This window comes from Macaca mulatta, chromosome 3 (genome assembly GCF_049350105.2).
Source record: "Macaca mulatta isolate MMU2019108-1 chromosome 3, T2T-MMU8v2.0, whole genome shotgun sequence".
Classification (NCBI taxonomy): domain Eukaryota; kingdom Metazoa; phylum Chordata; class Mammalia; order Primates; family Cercopithecidae; genus Macaca; species Macaca mulatta.
This window is the reverse complement of record NC_133408.1, coordinates 177,261,422-177,280,286: the sequence shown is the minus strand read 5'-3', so window position 1 is coordinate 177,280,286 and position 18,865 is coordinate 177,261,422. Positions and strand designations below refer to the sequence as shown.

The following is an 18,865-nucleotide window of genomic DNA, read 5'->3' as shown; positions in this document are numbered from 1 at the left end:
CACGGATGGCTAAAAAAGTGGCCATTTATCTGTGGGCAGACTTATTGGAAAATTAGAGTTTTAATTAGCTACAGAAATAAAATTAAGCCTAGACAAACCAGATGACTATTTTAGTTGTACATGTATATAGTCTGTTTCCACAAAGCAAATATGAGCTCAATCTAGTTTTCTAGGTCCTGATTTTTCTATATGTAACATACTGATGTACATATCATGATAAATAAAATAATTATATATAAGATAGTAAATATTCTTCCCACGAATCACAAATAAATTTGCCACTTTACATAATAGCCAGGTTCTTAAAACCATATGTCAAAATCAACTCTTTCTGTTTATTTGAGTTATATTATCCTTTTAGGGATTTCTCTTAATTTTTGGTTGATCTTCAATTGACAGCTATAAGTTTTCACAGTCATTTATACTACTTTAATTCTAAAATGCCCTAGAGTAGTAGACACTTAAAAAAAAAACTTGAAAAATTACTTTGAAAACAAGCAAAGGGACATTCAAACATTCACTCATAGCCTATCGGCTTCTCCAGCTGATTCTCCAGACATCGTGCAACAAAGACAAGTCATCTCCACTAGGTTCGGTGTAAATTCCTGCCTCATAAAGGACACAAGCATATTAAAATTGCGTTGAATTACTTAAAAATAAAACTAAACTAGATGCCTTACCTCAACTTTTTAATTAATTCTTTATTAAAATTATTATGTCCATTTATTTCTTAGAATATCTTTTTATTTCCTTCAGACATCATCTCTGACACAAATACGTATAATTGCAGTTGTGGAAATAACTAACAATGTTAGTAATAACTAGTATTGATGGAATACTTCCCACTTGCTTTGTATCGTAATTAAATAATCTTTCAACAATTTTGAAATTTAGCCATTGCTTAACAGATAAGTAAACTGAGGCTACTAGAGGGTAAAATATTTATCTTAGGTCACTTCAGATGACAAGTGTGGTTTGACCTGAGGTCGGTTTGACTTCTGACTCCATGCTTTTTCCGTTGTCCTACACTGTCTTCCCAAAGGGACCATACAAAGTCAGCATACCAGAGCCACAGAGGTTTACTTTGGTTTCTGTTTCTCTTTTACATTTGTAAAGTGAAAAATCCTACAATATAGGGGTACTATGCATGTACATTAAATATACAACTGCAAACTTACCCAGAAGTAAATATGGCTGAGAATTAATTTTTAAGCATTTTTTCTTTAAAAGAAGAGATTGAAACAAAATATAATGGTGGTAAACTTCAGTTTAAAATTATTAAACATATATAAACTATGTTCTAATCAAAATGAGTATAAAAATTATATAGAAGGCCATCATGTACCAACCACCTTGATTTATTATGTCGTTGTTTTTCTATATTTGCATTATGTCTTTCAAGCCATAAACGACATAAAGTAGTGGAAAAAACATTGTTTTAGGCCAGGCGTGGTGGCTCACACCTGTAATCCCAGCACATTGGGAGGTCAAGGCGGGCGGATCACGAGGTCAGGAGATCAAGACCATCCTGACTAACACAGTGAAACCCCGTCTCTACTAAAAATACAAAAAATTAGCCGGGCGCGGTAGTGGGCGCCTGTAGTCCCAGCTACTTGGGAGGCTGAGGCAGGAGAATGGCGTGAACCCGGGAGGCGGAGCTTGCCATGAGCTGAGATAGTGCCACTGCACTCCAGCCTGGGCAACAAGCAAGACTCCATCTTGGGGAAAAAAACAAACAAAAAAAAAACCAAAAAACAAACAAACAAAAAACATTGTTTTATGGTTTTGTTTTGTACAAGTTGGAGTCTTTCTAATTGGAAAATCTGTAATCTGAGATGCTCCAAAATCCAAAACTTTTAAAGTGCTGACATGATGCTCAAAGGAAGTGCTTATTGGAACATTTTGGATTTCAGATATTTGCATTTGGGATGCTCAGCTGGTGAGTATAATGCAAGTATTCCAAAATCCTAAGAAAATAAAAATCTGAGATACTTCTGGTCCCAAGCTGTTTGGAGAAGGGATACTCAACTTGTATTTTTGTTTTCGCCTGTGTTATATAATGCATATATTTTGGAACTTGCCATTTCACTCAGCATTGTATTTTTGAAATTCATTCATATTGATAGATGTGGGTTTTTAATAATTTTTGTTATAGAATATTTCATCATACATATGCTATAAATTATTTCTCCATTTCGATATTGATTTCTAATATTCTATTATTTTTAAAAATGCAGCAAACTTCCTCTGCTCTTCTGTGTTGCAGAATATATATGCAGTTTCAGCTTCCTCGATATTGCAACATTTACCTTCCCAGTTAGAGTATTTATGAGTCAGTAATTGAAACGGCCCTGAACGCTTGTTGTAATAATCTAGGTATGATCAGCATCTATTGCTTTAAGCTTTAAGGCCCCAGTCAACTTGGGAGATAGGAAAGGTTCAATTTTAACACCCTGTTGACAGTGGCAAATAACTCACTACATAAAAAGAAATCAAAAGAGAAACTTTCAATTCTTAGAACTGAAAATACTACTTATTAGCATTTTCAAGACACTGCTAACGTGGTATTCATAGAACAATTTAGGACTGTAAATTCATTTATCAAGGGAAAAATGATTGTGTGCAAATAAGCAAAGCATTCAATTTGATAAATTGGAAAAAGAATCCCAGCATAAAGAAATGAGAGGGGAGAAAAAAAAAGATAATAAGAGAAATCAGTTACAAGGAGAATAAAGCAGACAGATGATGAACCGAAAATAAAATGTTTGGCCAGGCGCGGTGGTTCACGCCTGTAATCCCAGCACTTTGGGAGGCCGAGGCGGGCGGATCACAAGTTCAGGAGATGGAGACCATCCTGGCTAACATGGTGAAACCCCGTCTCTACTAAAAATACAAAATAGCCGGGCATGGTGGCGGGCACCTGTAGTCCCAGCTGCTTGGGAGGCTGAGGCAGGAGAATGGCATGAACCCGGGAGGCGGAGCTTGCAGTGAGCCGAGATCGCGCCACTGCACTCCAGCCTGGGCGACAGAGTGAGACTCTATCTCAAAAAAAAAAAAAAAAACTAATACAAAATAAATAAATAAATAATTCTTTGAAAAGATAAATAAGACAAAATTCTGAGAAGTCTGATTTAAAAGAAAAAAGTACTGAAAACAGAACTATACCCACAGTGCTTTCCCCATATACCCACAATGCTTTCCAAGTCACTCAGGGCATTTCTGTGCCAAGCAGCCCTTTCCCCTCCAAATTGCAATTGACCTGGCTCTGTTGGATCTTCTCAGCATTTTCCCATGGTTTTAAACTTTAAAATCGTCCCTTAGATCCATCAACTTCCCTTTTTCTCAGGCAGAGTGAGAGGCAATTAATATAAAGAGGATGAATTAGATTTCTATCATTACTGGAACTGGTTGCATTTTTATGGACTGTTTCCATTTAGAAACATTATAATTTTAAGAAAGATATACATATGCCTACTTATATGCAGGTCCTATAGGAAAGACTGTAATTCCAAAGTAGGATACATAATGTGTACAGTGTCTTCAAAACCTGTGAACATAATAACGAATATTTGAGAACCAATTTTGAAATGAATTGGTGAGAAGTGGTTGACTGACATTATTACTGCTAGGACCATAATGATTTTGTCTTTAAGTTAAAAAAAACATTTTCAAGGTTCAAGGAAGTTCTATTTAAAATGACATGATTCTGGAAATGTATTTGCTCTTATCATTAATTGTACCACCACGATTAGTGACAAGACTATATTTCATTTGGCAGAAGATTAATAAGGAGGGAATTAACTTAAATTTTAGCAGATAAAATCTATTTGAGTTGTAAGGAAGAATTTTGCCACTTGAGGATCTATGAGATAAGAAAATAGGCATGGAATGAAAACTCTGATGTATTATTCTTCAGTTTTCTTTGAGAAAAGGACTGACTCAAGTCTGAGTCAGATGGGTTAAGAGCAGGCAGGTAAAGGGGCTAGGAGACACTGCTTTTGTTTCTGAATCAGAATAACTTTTTTCTGGTTCTTAGATTTTGTAGTTTGTAAGAAACCCCCAAATGACTGAAAGAGGTGTACTTTTTCTCCGTGTCCCCAAGTCCTAGGCCTGAAAGAACTAAAACGGGCTGTCACACAAATAATATCTTGGCACTAGACTAAGACACAGGGGAAACAGTGTAGTGAACCACACAGAGGGCAGATATTCACTCCAGATAACTGTGTCTAGGCAGGTATCTGGTACCCTATCAGCTACACATGACTAATGGGTTTTTATGATTGGCAGAGGATTTCTCGCGACAAGGAAAGATAATGCTAGCAAATGTTTAACTATAATGTGTGAGGTCTGATTTGTGATTTCATTTGAATCCTAAGAAATAGCGTAAATGATTCAGTCCATCATGTATTGAACAAGTCAATATTAGGCACCTTCAGTGACTGAAGTCAGGCACTGAAGATATAAAACTAAAGAAGAAATAATTATTGCCCTTGAAGAGCTTATATTTAAAGGGGAAATATTAGACCAATTATTACAATTCCTACTAATAAGTGCTATTATGGATATATGCATAGAGTGTTCTGGAAACAAGATGAAATAGAATTTGCTGCTTTTTTTAGGTTTAACATTTTTACTTCTAGAAAGGATGAATATTTAAAGAATTAACGAAAATGTCAGCCTCAAAGAAAAAAAAATAGGCTTATTAGGGGTTCTATGTGTATTTTCTTCATCTTTTACATATGAACAGATAAGTATTTGTCCTTCCTCATTGTGTAAACCAGAAATGTCTCTCAAATAATGGAAAACACTCGATGTAGTTCAACATCCCTGTATGTTGTGTGTGCTTAAGGAAAATTGGTCAACCAAAATTATTTGGAGATATCAAAACACCTAATAATACTTTAAACTGAAAAGCTGGCCTTTTTAGTATAGTCTGCAATTGCAATTCTGAATCACTATATCAAGAAAATAAAGCCCAGAAACCTCCTCTGTTCTGAAAACTCAGATATGCTAGACTGATTATGAGTGAAATAACTTCATTCCTCTCTGGTCCTCAACTATTTTCTTTGTTCAGTTTCTTCTGGACATTAGGTTATGGCCTGAACCTAATACAAAGGGTAATTGTGCTTATTGTGAAAGCTTCAGGTTCTCAGCAGGAGGACAGACTATTGGACAGCGATTTTGATTTTGGAAATATTCTTTGAACGTCACAATCAGATAAGTGGGAGAAAATTAATCTTCTTAGTGGGATGCAGGTTTTGCTGAAATGTATCTTAGAGATGAAATCAGTGCTGTCAGGATAAAGATGGCTCCTGGCATCTGTTTCACTGAGATAGTTGGGTCCCATTTCTACCTGCCTTTGACGTCCCTACTTACCTTTGACTGCTCTCAATCTTGCTCACCCCGAATAATCATTCCAGCTGGAAAAATACAGGATAGCTGACATATGTCTACCTTTCTTCTTCTTTTTCTTCCTGACTTACCTCGAGTTTGAAATGAATTGGTGAGTTAGTCTATTTGGCAAGCACATAATAACACTCTGTTCCTATGGGTGTGTGATTTAATAAGAGATTTTGCTTTGTTATTTTTATAATTGTTCCTCAATCAGTTATGCATATGGAGGCCCTAAACCACTCGGAGGAAATGGATTTAAATTTGCCTCTCCAAGTTCAGCTAGTGAAAGAGTGAGAACAGAATTCCCTGCATACCAGATCTTATTTTTGAATGACATTAAAAGAAAAACAAACAAACTTACTTTAATGTTAAACATCCATTTTATTTGAAATAATCCCAGGAAATTCTTGCCTTTCATTGCCATGAGTTCCAAGTTTTGCCAATGATTAGAACATGAGGAAATATTAGTGTTAAGTGGCTTTCTTTTGACATTTGTAAAACTGGCAGCCATGTTTATTCACACTTCAGGAATACTGTGAATGTGAGGCAGTATTGACTGGATCCCTCTTTAAAGCATGTGAGTTCCTTGGATGACCAAACTGTGCATTTCTCCCTCTGTCTCCATAGCACTTTGCACCATACCTAGAATGGTAGGCATTCAACAAGGCAGGCTTTTCGGGTGAATGGAAGGATGTTCCATTCATACAACATCCCTTGATAGAAAAGGCGCTCTGTCAAACCAAAATAGATACATGTCTATTTATATTGCTATACTAAACCTAGTACTTATCAAATTATAACAAAATAATAGTGATAACAAAATAATATGTAAAATGTTGGCCATTTTTGGTAGGCTGTAGATTCCATTTCTATATTTCAAATTTGAATATAAATATGCTTGATCCAGGGAATTCACAGATCAAAATAATAAAGATGCACTTGAATGCCTGACTTGGAGAAATGTTGGTATTTCACAAGTGAGAAAGTTAAAGGTAAGTATGGTGGGTCTAGGAAGATGTAGGCACTGTTGGTGAGCACAGTGATAGGAAAAGTGACAAGGAAGAATTGTTTCCCAGGCACTCACCTCCAAAATAGACTGTTGGTCCATTTGCTGCATTCTCCAACTTCCACCAACTCTTGTTTTCTCAATGTATCTGCCTTAGGTGAATAATATGATTAAACAGATCTAAAGTATGAAAGAGCGATCATTTTGAAATACTTTCAAAAATATTTGCCTGCGCATCTGAAGTTGCTGGGATTTGGAGCAATCATCACTTACCATATTCAGCGTGGGGTTGAGGAATGTGAAGGGGATGTCATCTTCGTACTGGAAATGGTGGTGGTTGGGGAGTTATATAGGGCATGGGACTTCTTTGAGGTACTTCTGAGGCCTTCTGAATCCCCAACTCTAAGAAGATCAGAACAAGAGGTATCTCAACACCGTGCTAGCACTATGTATTTGGAAATCAGGGAGATAGAGACCACATTTCCCACCCCGCTGCCTTTTTCTTTTCTTTTTTTTTTTTTTTAACTTTTCCGGATGATTGTGCCAGGCATCACACGTAAGAACAACAATCCTCTAACAGTTTTTTCCAGTACTCTGTGAGATGCTGGTCTTAATCCATGATTCCCTTAGAATCTCCTTAAAGGTGGAAATGAAATGTTATAAGTTAAGTGCCTCCCACAGCTCTTGGAATCGAGTTAAGTACATAGCAGTTCTTAATATCTAACACTGGAGTAATTGAATTATTCTCACAGTCTGTCGAGCGCATTTTAATTTCTTGTTTTCAATATTACTATGATTTATCTGCATTCATTATTTTTTTTTTCACAGAGCTCCTTGAACTGATCTATAAGTGAGAAACTCTCTTGTCTTTAGACACATTAGAGTCAGGAGGAAGCAGACGCTGTTTAGATTCTGTTCCCACTCGCTCCTGAGAAGGGTGGGATGGGAGGAGATGTTGTCGGGAAAGCTTTTGGGTATGTTACAGTTATCTTCAGAGGTGCCAAAGCAGCTTCCAACCCCGCCTAGTTTTGTCTTCCATTTTCTAAAACTGGGATCAGAAGTCCTTATTTGGATTTCCTAAAAATAACTAGCTGTGGCTGAGTCCTTACTCAGTTACCACAGGGAGATATTGCATATCCGGGATCACGAGATAAGTGAGGTGCCTTCCTTATAAGCCCCACGTGCTAAGACTAAACGTGGCCCTCATGTGACTTGCCTTCACAATCCAGAGCTCCCTCATGTTTCAACTTATGCTTATAAAGAAAAAAAAAAGAAGTCCACATTCACAAAATCCAGATGGATTATGTCTCAACGGAAACTGTTGGCCAGGGTTCCCAGAGTCACTAGGATAAAGCCGGCAGCTTGGCTTTTTCTAAAGGGCCCTTCCTCCTCGCTCTCCGGGTATGTCTCCGTTGGCTGGATTTTAGAATAATGTGCCTTTTCTATTTCTTCACCCTGTTTTTAGAGATTGGGCTGGCAACTATATTGCAGAGACTGATTTCTAAAGGCAAGCCACCCATCCTTTATTGCTTCACAACTGTGCTGGGTTTAATTATTTCTTTTTTCATTTTGTCTACAAAATACTAAAATGCAATGGTCACATTGTCAGGATGAATAAGCTTGTGAAGCATTATTTTCTCCAACTCCGTCTCTTTATTTTATCCATTTCTTTTCTGTGTCCACTGTCCACTTTTGCCCATTCTTCCTCAATCTCTCTCCTCAGATTTCAAACTCCTTTGCCCTCATTTTGTTGCAGTTCTTAAAAGTTAACAGTAGGTGGCAGTACAATTTTAAACTCGAAAGACGTTCAGGAGACTCAGCAAACTGAGGAGGGTATACAGAAAGAACGGAATTGTAAATGCTAAAGGTAAAACAACGTTTTTTTTTTTTTAAAATTAGTTTTTAAACTTTTTAATTGACTGATTGCATGTATTTATTGTGTACAACATGATTTTTTGACATACATATACATTGTTGAATGTCTAAACCTGGCTAATCAATGAATGTATTACATCACACAGTTATTTTTGTGGTGAGAACACTCAATATGCACTCCCTATGCATTTTTAAAGAATATATTATATCATCATTGACCAAAGTCACCATGTTGTACAATGGATCTCTTGAACTTAGTCTACTGAACTGTAATTATATGACCTTTGACCAATATCTCCCCAACCTCAACAGTGCTATTTTCTAAAAGCCAAATATACCTAAAAATAGGAATCTATTTAAAAACAACAAGAACAACAAGATATTTCAAGCACTGCTCACACGGGGATCATCAATGCGTATATTTGAGTAGGAGAGTCTTAAAGATTGGGAAATTATGATAATAAAGGGAATTGGTAGAAGTTTGTAACAAATGAAGAACTCACCAAGCAGCCTTTATTATTTACATGCTGGAAATTATTTCCTTCCCTCCACACCAATGCTCATCTCTGTCTTCTTCCTTCCATTTTGCTCTTTCTGCACCCCTTCCCTCTGTTGGTCGTGGATGTTACCTTTGAGGCTGCTTGGCATTCCCTAAATGGGTTTGTGGCCACTTGAATAGAGAATGTGTTTGTCTTTCTCTCATTTCAATGCCACTCTGTGTGGTTGCTGTAACTTTCATCTCTCACTCTCATTCTCGCCTGCTCTCTTTTACTGTATGTGCTTTGTTCATTGTTTCAAGAGAAATATTCATAATTAGAAGGACCAAAAGCAAACAAAGAGAGGATTATGTAGTCGATGGAGATTTGCAGTGCTGTGAGATTTCTGGTCCAGTTTTACTTAATTAGAGATGCTTTGGGGCTAAAGTAATAATGGTGAAGATGTGACATAGATCCGTAGTCTCGCTCTTTCTCCCTTAGGTCCTCCAAATGCTGTCATAGGCCTGGCAAACTAGTTCTCCAGGATAGGCAAAGCACCCTTGAGAGATGCTCAAGGGAAGAAAGCTATTGCCCAGAGATGATAATCTGTAGCCATGCTTTCACAGTACAGTAAATCATACCTTTCCTTACTTGATTTAAGTGAAGACCTTGTCTACCAACAGTTTTAGGAAATAAATGGAATTTGTGTAGCATCGCCACTTCATGGTAAAACAGAAAAAAAACAAAGATGATGTTTCTGCAGTTGTGATGCAGACTCTTGAAATGTGCCTAGAGAGAATGCCCAACTGGGAAATCAGTTTTCATTTGGGACTACATAGGAGTTTCACAGAGGACAAGCATCATGGCTCAAGAAAGCAGGGAGGAAAGTCAAACCTGGGGAATGCTGACCAGGCATGAACATTCTTACATGTTCACCATAGGAAAAAGGTGTGAGCACATGATGGGAGGCTGTTCTATCCAGGAAAGACTGGATTCCACCCAACTGTGACAAAGGTAAATGAGAAAGTCCAGGAAACTCTCAGGGCTGTGGTCAGGAGAGCGGAAAAGAAATAAAAGTAAATGACTAAAACGAGAGAGAAAGAACATTCAGAGTTGATATAAAGAGCTTCTCTTTCTCTTCCTGAGTAGGATGGATGATCACCTGTTGTTTATAGAAAGCGGTCTTTTAGCTGTGGTTCTCATCCCCAAAGCTAGACAGTAAAGAGGAAAGACAGGCATGAAAGGGAAATTTAATAAAATATGCATATAGTGAGTTGTTTTCAGTGTGTGGACATACATGTGCTGCTTTGTTCCCCAGCAGGAACGTCACAACAAGGAGTGGTGTACTTATTTGTAGTGTGCTGTGTAGGGTGTAGAAGGAGCACGGTGTCTAGCTTGCCCAGCATTCCTGCTTTGTTTCCTATTGTTATTGCAGCATGGTAACCAGAAAATGAAGGGGCCTTGGCTATTTCAGTCAGGCCTGTGAATTGGATGAGTATCTCCCACCTCTTCTACTCCATCCAGTCTGTGGTCCTAGGGAAGTATCCTACTGCTGACTGTTTTCAGAATATGAATCTCTGCTCTCATGCCTATTCAGACACTGCTGTCATACCTGTCCTGCATGTCTATCTTACACCCATCTCAATGTGGTGGCCCCATCTCTTGGCCAACTCCCCACCAGGTGATGGTTTAGCAGTGCTAAGTAGAAGGTATATGTGTTGGGGACACTGGGAATGGAGACAGACATTCATTTGTAGATGATTCTTTACAGAAAGTAAGAGTCCCATGTAGATGCATCCCCAATATTTATCTAATCTATTCTCTGTTCTTTAGGAGAAACTAAAATGGATAATCTACTGACATCCTATCTCCAAAGAAGGAAATGATGTAGCCATTCTGAGGGAGGGCCAAGTAGGGAAGCCATGGGTGCTTTTGAGTTAAAGCTATGAGATTGGGGGGGGGGGTTGGAGGCGGGGAAGAGTCTAAAAAAAATAAAAGGAAAGAAAACAGGACAGTGTTATTCAAATAAAAAGGATATTGTGTTAGGATGAGCTTGTAAGTTTTGATCATTTCATGGAGATTACCAAGAAAGTGCACATGTCTAAAACCTATTGCAAAGTATATTATACCAGATATAAAGACTGAAATAGTCATGACACCCCTTATTTCAGTTCCAAGTTTATTGACTAAAAATGGTAAAACATCATAAGAGATGCAATACTTTTTGAAGACCTTTGCCTTCCCAAATATAATACTCATTTGCCTTTATGTATTGCTCTTCGCTGGTAGAAAACTGGGCACATTTTTCAGTGTCCTTAAGCCTTGTAACCGTAGTCCTTTAAGATCTACTTGAAAGATAAGAGGCTTTGAAGGAAAAATTGTGGATCGAAGGCAATCTAAAAAAAGTATCTTTGAGTTTCTTAGAGATTCTTTGTGTCTTAGTGATAATAGAGTCTAGATAGAATGCTGTCTATAATGCAGCAGCCACTAGCCAATATGTGCTGAATGTCTTGTGCCCTGATTTGTGATCTCTCTCTATATTAATCTAATAAAATGATTCATTCCAAGATATTATAGCTGTGTTTAGTTGGATAATTTCATATATTCAGACTGCCATGACAACACCCCTGTTCCACTGGAACAAACTTCCTTCCTTGGGAACCTGGAGACTCGTCTGAAGCTGACTGCCTCAGACACAGATTTCTGTTTTGTCTTGTTTTGTTTTCTCTGTTTCTTTATTTGAAGTTTGTGACTTTAAAAATTCAAGGGACTTTTGCTTTTGGGTCCATAATATGACTGTGCTGGTTGCAGTATGAAAATATTTTAATTTTTACCAGTTAAATTACATAATATTCTATCTTAAATAGCATTTTGTTTTCCCAAAACTTCCCTTTTTTTCCAGTTTCTCTGTGTATCCTAGTGTGAAAAGTCGTCTTTATTTTAGAGACAATATGGATATTCTCATAAGCAGGGTTAATATTGGGAAGGATACTTTCACCAGCAAATGTTCAGATCAAGATTCATGGAAGAGTAAATTCAAAACAAAATATATATGTATATAATTATAAATATGTAGCTACATATTATTCTAATGTTTTTATTTTTAGACGGAGTTTTGCTCTTGTTGCCCAGGCAGGGGCGCGATGGTGCAATCTTGGCTCACTGCAACCTCCGCCTCCTGAGTTCAAGCAATTCTCCTGCCTCAGCCTCCCAAGTAGCTGGGATTACAGGCACGTGCCACCACGCCCACATAATTTTTGTATTTTTTTTAGTAGAGACAGGGTTTCACCATGTTGGCCAGGCACGTGTCAAACTCCTGATCTCAGGTGATCCACCTGCCTTGGCCTCCCAAAGTGCTGGGATTACAGGTGTGAGCCTCCATGCCCAGCTATTATTCTAGTTCTTTAAAAATAATTTTAAAATTGACATAAAATTATGTATTGTATACAACATGGTGTTGCGAAGTATATATAACCATTAATTATGTAGCTAATTAGCATATGCATTACCATGCATAGTATTAATTTTGTTGTGAGAGCACTTAGCATCTATTCTCTTAGCATTTTTTAAGAATGCAGTGTATCATCCTTAACTATAGTCAGCATGCTATACAGTAAATCTCCTGAACTTATTCTTCCTATCTAACTGTAACTTTGTCTACTTTGATGAGCATCTCTCCCATCTCCCTCACCCTCAAATGCCCCAGCCTCTGGTAACCTCCATTCTACTCTCTACTTCTGTGAAATCAACATTTTAGATTCCATGCAGTATTTGTCTTTCTCTACCTGGCTTATTTAGCTTAACATAATACCCTTCAGGTTCATTCATGTTGTTGCAAATGACAGGATTTCCTTCTTTTTATGGCCGACTAGTATTTCGTTGTGTATATATACCACATTTTCTTTATCCATTTGTATGTTGATGGACACTTAGGTTGATTCCATATCTTGGTTGTTGGTAATTGTGCTGTAATAAATGTGGGAATGCAACTATCTCTTCAGCATGCTGGTTTCACATTCTTTTAATATTTACTTTTAATATTTACCATATGATTGCTAAATCATATGGTAGTTGTGTTTTTGTTTTGTTTTTTGAGGAAAATTCATATTATGTAGGTTGTTTCTTTGCGCTGGTGATTGTTTCCTTTGCTGTGTAGAAGCTTTTGAATTTGAGGTAATCCCATTTCTCTATTCTTTCTTTTGTTGCCTGTACTTTTGAGGTCATGTCCAAAATAATCATTGCCCAGACTAATGTCATGGAGCTTTTCCATTTTCTTCTAGCAGTTTCATCATTTGGAGACTTATATTTTAATCCCCTTTGTTTAATCCATTTTGAGTTGATTCTTGCACATGCTGTGTGGTAAGAGTCTAATTACATTCTTCTGCATTTAGATAGCTGCTTTTCCCCACACTATTTATTGAAAAGACTGTCCTTTCCTTATTATGTATTCTTGGAGCCTTTATTGAAAATCAGTTGGCTGCAAACATGTAGATTTATTTTCCGGCTCTCTATCCTGTTCCATTGTTTACTTGTCTGTTTTTATGCCAGTGTCATGCTGATTTGGTTACTATAGCTTTGTAAAATATTTTGAAGTTAGGTAGTGTGATGGCTCCAGCTTTGTTCTTTTGCTCTAGATTGCTTTGGCTCTTCGGGGTCTTTTGTGGTTTCATACACATTTTAGGATTGTTTCTTCTAATCTGTGAAGAATGTCTTTGGTTTTTTGATAGGAATTACATAGCATCTCTAGATTGCTTAAAATATGAACATTTTAGCAATACTAATTATTTTAATAAATGAGAATGAGATGTCTTTCCATTTATTTGTATCTTTTTCAATTTCTTTCATCAATGTTTCATATCTTAATATAGTTTTAATTATTATTTTTCTTCTCTTAATCTTTTTTTTTTCCACTGTGGCAGTGGTGCCACAGTGGAAAAAGCCACAAGTTTCTTTAATAACAACTAGTTCAAAGACTCTGGGCAGACTTTTGCTCTTTTCACCTCCCTATAACTGTTTCTTGATCATTTTTCTTCTTTAAGTTTACATTTCACAAATGCTCTATTTACCCCTCCCTCCCTCCCTCCTTCTCTCCCTCCCTTCTTCCGTCCTTCCTTCCCTCCCTCCCTCGTTCGCTCCCTCCCTCCCTCCTTCCCTCCATTTCTAAATTTCACAAAGATTTATTAATAATTTTTATCTGCTTTATGCCATCATCGTTTTAATGTGTTCTTTGCCTGTGTTTTGTTTTCTCCTCTGGTATTTTTGCATAGATGTCATGCTGTTTTTTTTCCATTATTATTTGTAATATTTGCATTGGGTGAGTTTTTTTTTTTGGTTTTTTTTTTTTTTTTTTTTGAGCTTTTAGTTTGGGATGGATGATTGGGCTTAGTGATTTGGTGTGCTGCTCTTAAGTTTGACTTTGTCTCTCTTATCTTCAAACTTTTACTTAGCAGCAACCTCTTCTAGGTTTGGGTCTACTTCTGGCTAGCAGGACACCCTGGCTCAAATTGGAAGGCTTTCTGCCATAGGTTTTGTTGTGTATAAAATAGTTTATATATCTTTAGCTGACTAAAATCAAAAGTATCTGTTTCCCTAAAACTTAGCTCTATTTTGACTGTACTTGGTAGCTCTTCTTCATGTATGATGGTTTTGGCTTATAAATAATTTAATCAAAGAGGGTATTTCTTTTACTGTTTCTCCTCCACCCTGTCATTTTCCATGGGTTTCAAAAAAAAAAAAATTGAAGGGCAGAGGAATTTTTTTTCTGTGTTACTAACGTGGAAGTTTTTCAGTTACAGTCTTTAACTTGACCTCTGCCTTTTAATTTGTCTTCTTGTTCTTTTATGGTTCACTCTCCACTGCCTGCTCATTCCAGAATGTGTGACTTCTGTGCCTCACAAGCTTGCTCCATTTAGCTTAGAAGGTAAATTGCAAGCACTTCACAGGGGCCCCACATGCCCTGTATGAAATGGCCCCTGCCACTTATTTTTCAAGTCCTTGCTTTTGTTACTCCTTTACATTCTAGCAATACTGAGTTACTTGTATATCTGTTAGGATTCTATGCAATTTCATATCTGTACTCCTTTTCACACACCTATTGCTATTCTGCCTGGAGTTCTTCTCCTTCCTAACTTACCTAATAAGCTCCTCTTTGTTCTTCAAAGCGAAGTTCAGATGATTCTTGCTTTTCTAAGCCTTCTTTCACACTTTTCATACCGAATCAATCTCTCTGTCCTCTGTGCTACCTCTTTGCTTCATATATGTTTTGATCATTATATATTTTTTACATTATAATCATTTGTTTACATATTTTCCTTTTTCACTAGATTATGAGTTCCCTGAAATTGTTCTTTGTGTCTCCTTCCCTTGGCACATGGCCTGGTAATAATAGGGTCTCAAGTAATAAACTGAATCAACATGAATGGAGAGAGTCAAACCTGAATAATAATGATTTAGGCTTAATAGGAGAAATATTTTTAAATGCACGGCTTGAAGTTTTGTTTTGTATTATTTTGCTGCATTTAAGCAAAATAAAATGTAGAAAGTACCAACATAAATAAAAACAAAGCAGAAACAAATATAAATATTCTGTAGCTAAAGGACTCATGATCAGGAAAGAAGTAGAGGACAGCTATAAGAATGCTAGTAATGGTTTACATTGTAAGGCCAGATACTTGCTCCAAGATAAAGTATACATAGTGGAAAAATAAAGAGTCTGGGATAAAACCACATGTCTTTCAGGTGTGGTGAAAAGAATAACCGGGGGGCTTTCCTGCATGCCTCAGTTATCAGGTTTAAGATAATTATCTGTTTCTGGGATTCAACCTCTGTTGTTAAAATAACTACTTATATTGCTGATTTCAGAATATTTCTTCTCTCCTGAGCTAGCTAGCTAGCTAGCTTGCTTGCTTGCTTGCTTGCTTCCTTCCTTCCTTCCTTCCTTCCTTCCTTCCTTCCTTCCTTCCTTCCTTCCTCCCTCCCTCCCTCCCTCCCTCCCTCCCTCCCTCCCTTCCTTCCTTCCTTCCTTCCTTCCTTCCTTCCTTCCTTTCTTCCTCTCTCTCTCCTTTCTCTTTCTCTCTCTCTCTCTCTTTCTCTCTCTCTCTCTCGACAGAGTTTTACTCTTGTCACCCAAGCTGGAGTGCAATGGCATGGTCTTGGCTCACTGCAACCTCTGCCTCCCGGGTTCAAGTGATTCTCCTGACTCAGTCTCCCAAGTAGCTGGGATTACAGGCACCTGCCACTATACTGAGCTACTTTTTGTATTTTCAGTAGAGATGGGATTTCACCATGTTGGCCAGACTGGTTTCGAAATCCTGACCTCAGGTGATCCACCCGTGAGCTATCTTTTTATGCCAATTTCCAGCAATAATGGATGATGTGCACATCTCAGTAGTACAATGCAGTAACTTGTTGCAGCGAAAGGTGAAATACTGAGTGAGGATGGAAATACTCCATATGTCTTAAAATTCCACAAAGCCAGGCATATGGGAGACATTCAACATGGAAACTCAACATGACTAATTTTCACAAAACAGTCTGAAATTGATATTTTATCCACTGCCTGGACATACTGCAGAATGCATCCCCTTGGGACTCTAACGGAGCCATCTGGAATTTTTCAGATTGAATATCAGTGCTTTGCTTTTGCAGAAAGCCAGCAAAGGCTCTGCTTCACAAGCTCTCCACCTGAGACATTTAGTTGTCCTTTGGCATGAATTTTACTTTCTTCCTGTAGCTCTGTGACAAATTAATTGCAAACAATCCAAGACACGTTTTTACTTACTTCTCATCAGCAAACACCAGGAGGAAAGATATTTCCTTGTGGCTGACTCTATTATGACCTAAACAGCTGAAGAAATTAGCTTATTTTATTTAAAATATAGGTTTTATTTTAGATTCAGCTTCTAATTTCATTTCACCTCTCATTCAATACTACCCCCCTGACACACTTTAGGTTTTCTAATTATTAAGGCAGAATGTGGGTGTCTCTGTTTCTGGGTGCTTTTGATGTCCTTTGGCTCTGAGAGTGTCCACATTATAACCAATTGGAGCTTCAAGCACATTCCCTAGGACTTTTTCTTGCAGCTGACCTAGGAGCAGGCAAACTTGTCCTAAAGATGGTTTGACAGTAACATGATGACTTTTTGGGAAACTCCAGAATGTGTCAGTCTGAATATCAGTGTGACAGAACTGAGATTAATTCAACTCAACACATTTTAATTAAGGGCTCACTTGTTCTAAATAAGATACAGCCTTAGTTTTCAAGGGGGTTACAACCCAGTGAGAAAGGCTGGTGTGTGGGTGATACAAAATAAGGGGATCCAATGGGAGGATAAATCAACCCTCACCAGGGAGGCCAAGTGATTTTCTCGGGCAGCGTTGACTTAGCGATTGTGGCAGGTTTCTGCTCACCACTCCCCATGTCCATCTCCCAGAAGCCAATTTTCTTTCCACCAAATCTTGGGAATCTGTAGTTTTCATGAAAAAGTCTACTTTAAGAGACTTGCACAGTGAAATAAGTTGATACTTTGCCACTCAGTGAGGTTCAAGGCCTTTTCTCCATTACCACTGTCTTTATTCTTTACTGTTCATTCATATAATAAACAATAATATTACTAACCAGTAGGTAAAGTCATATCAAGCATCCCCAAGTAGCTAAAAATTATCTTCAACCATTTTTGTATTGACTAAATGATTCTTGCCCTGAGGTTTATCTACATGTCTCATAAATATTAGTTATAGTAATTGGCAGCTTTATTGCCAAACTCCTGAGTTTATCTTTGGTCATTTCCCTGCTATGGACTTGAGTGAGCTAATCATTCAGAGAAGAGGACTCCTTCAAAATAGGGGAAGTGTGTGATGTCTTGCCTTTCCCTTCAAAATTTCAACAACTCTGAATATAACGTTATATGTCTCTCTCTTTCTCCCCAAAAAAGAATAAGTGTGAGTCAAAGCCATAGTCTTCAAGCTGGAGGTGAATTCATCTCCAAACTTAGGTCTATACTACTCAAAGTATTTCAACTAGTAGTCAACAGAGGGGAAGTAAGCCTTTTAGGGTTGATATGATTTTTCATTTGTGATCTGATTACCATAATTAGAGCAGAACTCACATATAGTTTGCAAAAGTTGTTGGTAAAGTTCTGTGGAACCCCAGCGATTGCCTTCTTGCCTCATGCTGTTTCTCCCATGTTCTGAGACATAAGGCAGCAAGTAGAGGGTCAGCTCACTCAAACATTAAATTCCGTGAAGAGTGGAAACAAAAACTGGTAATGATAAGGGTGCATGCCATTTCTTTTACCTCTGTCTCAATTTATACTGTTCAAGTAGATCTCTTTGTATCTACAGGCACCCAATCTAGTGCTTTTTTTTACATCCCTGGCATTTACACTGGAGCCGTGTCCTTGGGCAATACACATCACAGGATTTCATCTATACTACATTTCTATGAGTTCTCTTTTTTGTGTGTGGTAAATGTAGACTTACTTAAGTTTGTTGCAGCCCTAGGACACCATGCATAGACTGACATTTTAGTAACCTGTAACATCTAACCAATCCAGGTAAGAGTTGGGAATTGTTGATTGAAATATACCATGCAATCAACACATTAATTACACTGTCTACTATATTGACTTTCCATTTAATTCAATTTGGGGGTATAATTACCATGAAATAATTCTTGATTATTGCTATAATTATCATATAAAATATTGATCATGCTTATTATTTCCTTTTAGGTCACCAGTCTCTTCAGAAGATCATGGTAAGAATCATCTGTCTTATTTATACCAATTCAGGATTAAAACTTGACCCCGGTCTTTGCAGTTCATTGTAAGAGCAAATAATTGTTTAAGAAAATGTCTCTAAGATGTTGGCTTTGTGGTTTTCGAATGTGAAATGTCAAACACTTTTAAAAACTTAAATCACCCTAGCTGAATTTGATATCTTTCAAATCTGTTCCAACCAGTCTGGTTGACAAATATTGTGAAGCCTTAATTTATTCTGACTGATTTCAGTCCCATCAGCAGAAACTTTTTGTGGTTTTGGGCTAGTCCTGTAATTTTTATGACTCAGATTTTTATCCTTAAAATGAGAGTTTATGGTATGTATTCCCTACAGT

General features: G+C 37.4%; 1 protein-coding gene across 1 annotated transcript in view; it reads left to right on the top strand.

The window, feature by feature from the left end:
• The window catches only part of DGKI (diacylglycerol kinase iota), a 453,887-nt gene that overhangs the window by 387,937 nt on the left and 47,085 nt on the right, over positions 1-18,865 (top strand). Inside the window, exon 28 of the mRNA XM_015134986.3 lies at positions 18,483-18,508. Coding sequence (XP_014990472.3) covers positions 18,483-18,508 — 26 coding nt within the window. The remainder of the gene's footprint in view (positions 1-18,482; positions 18,509-18,865) is intronic.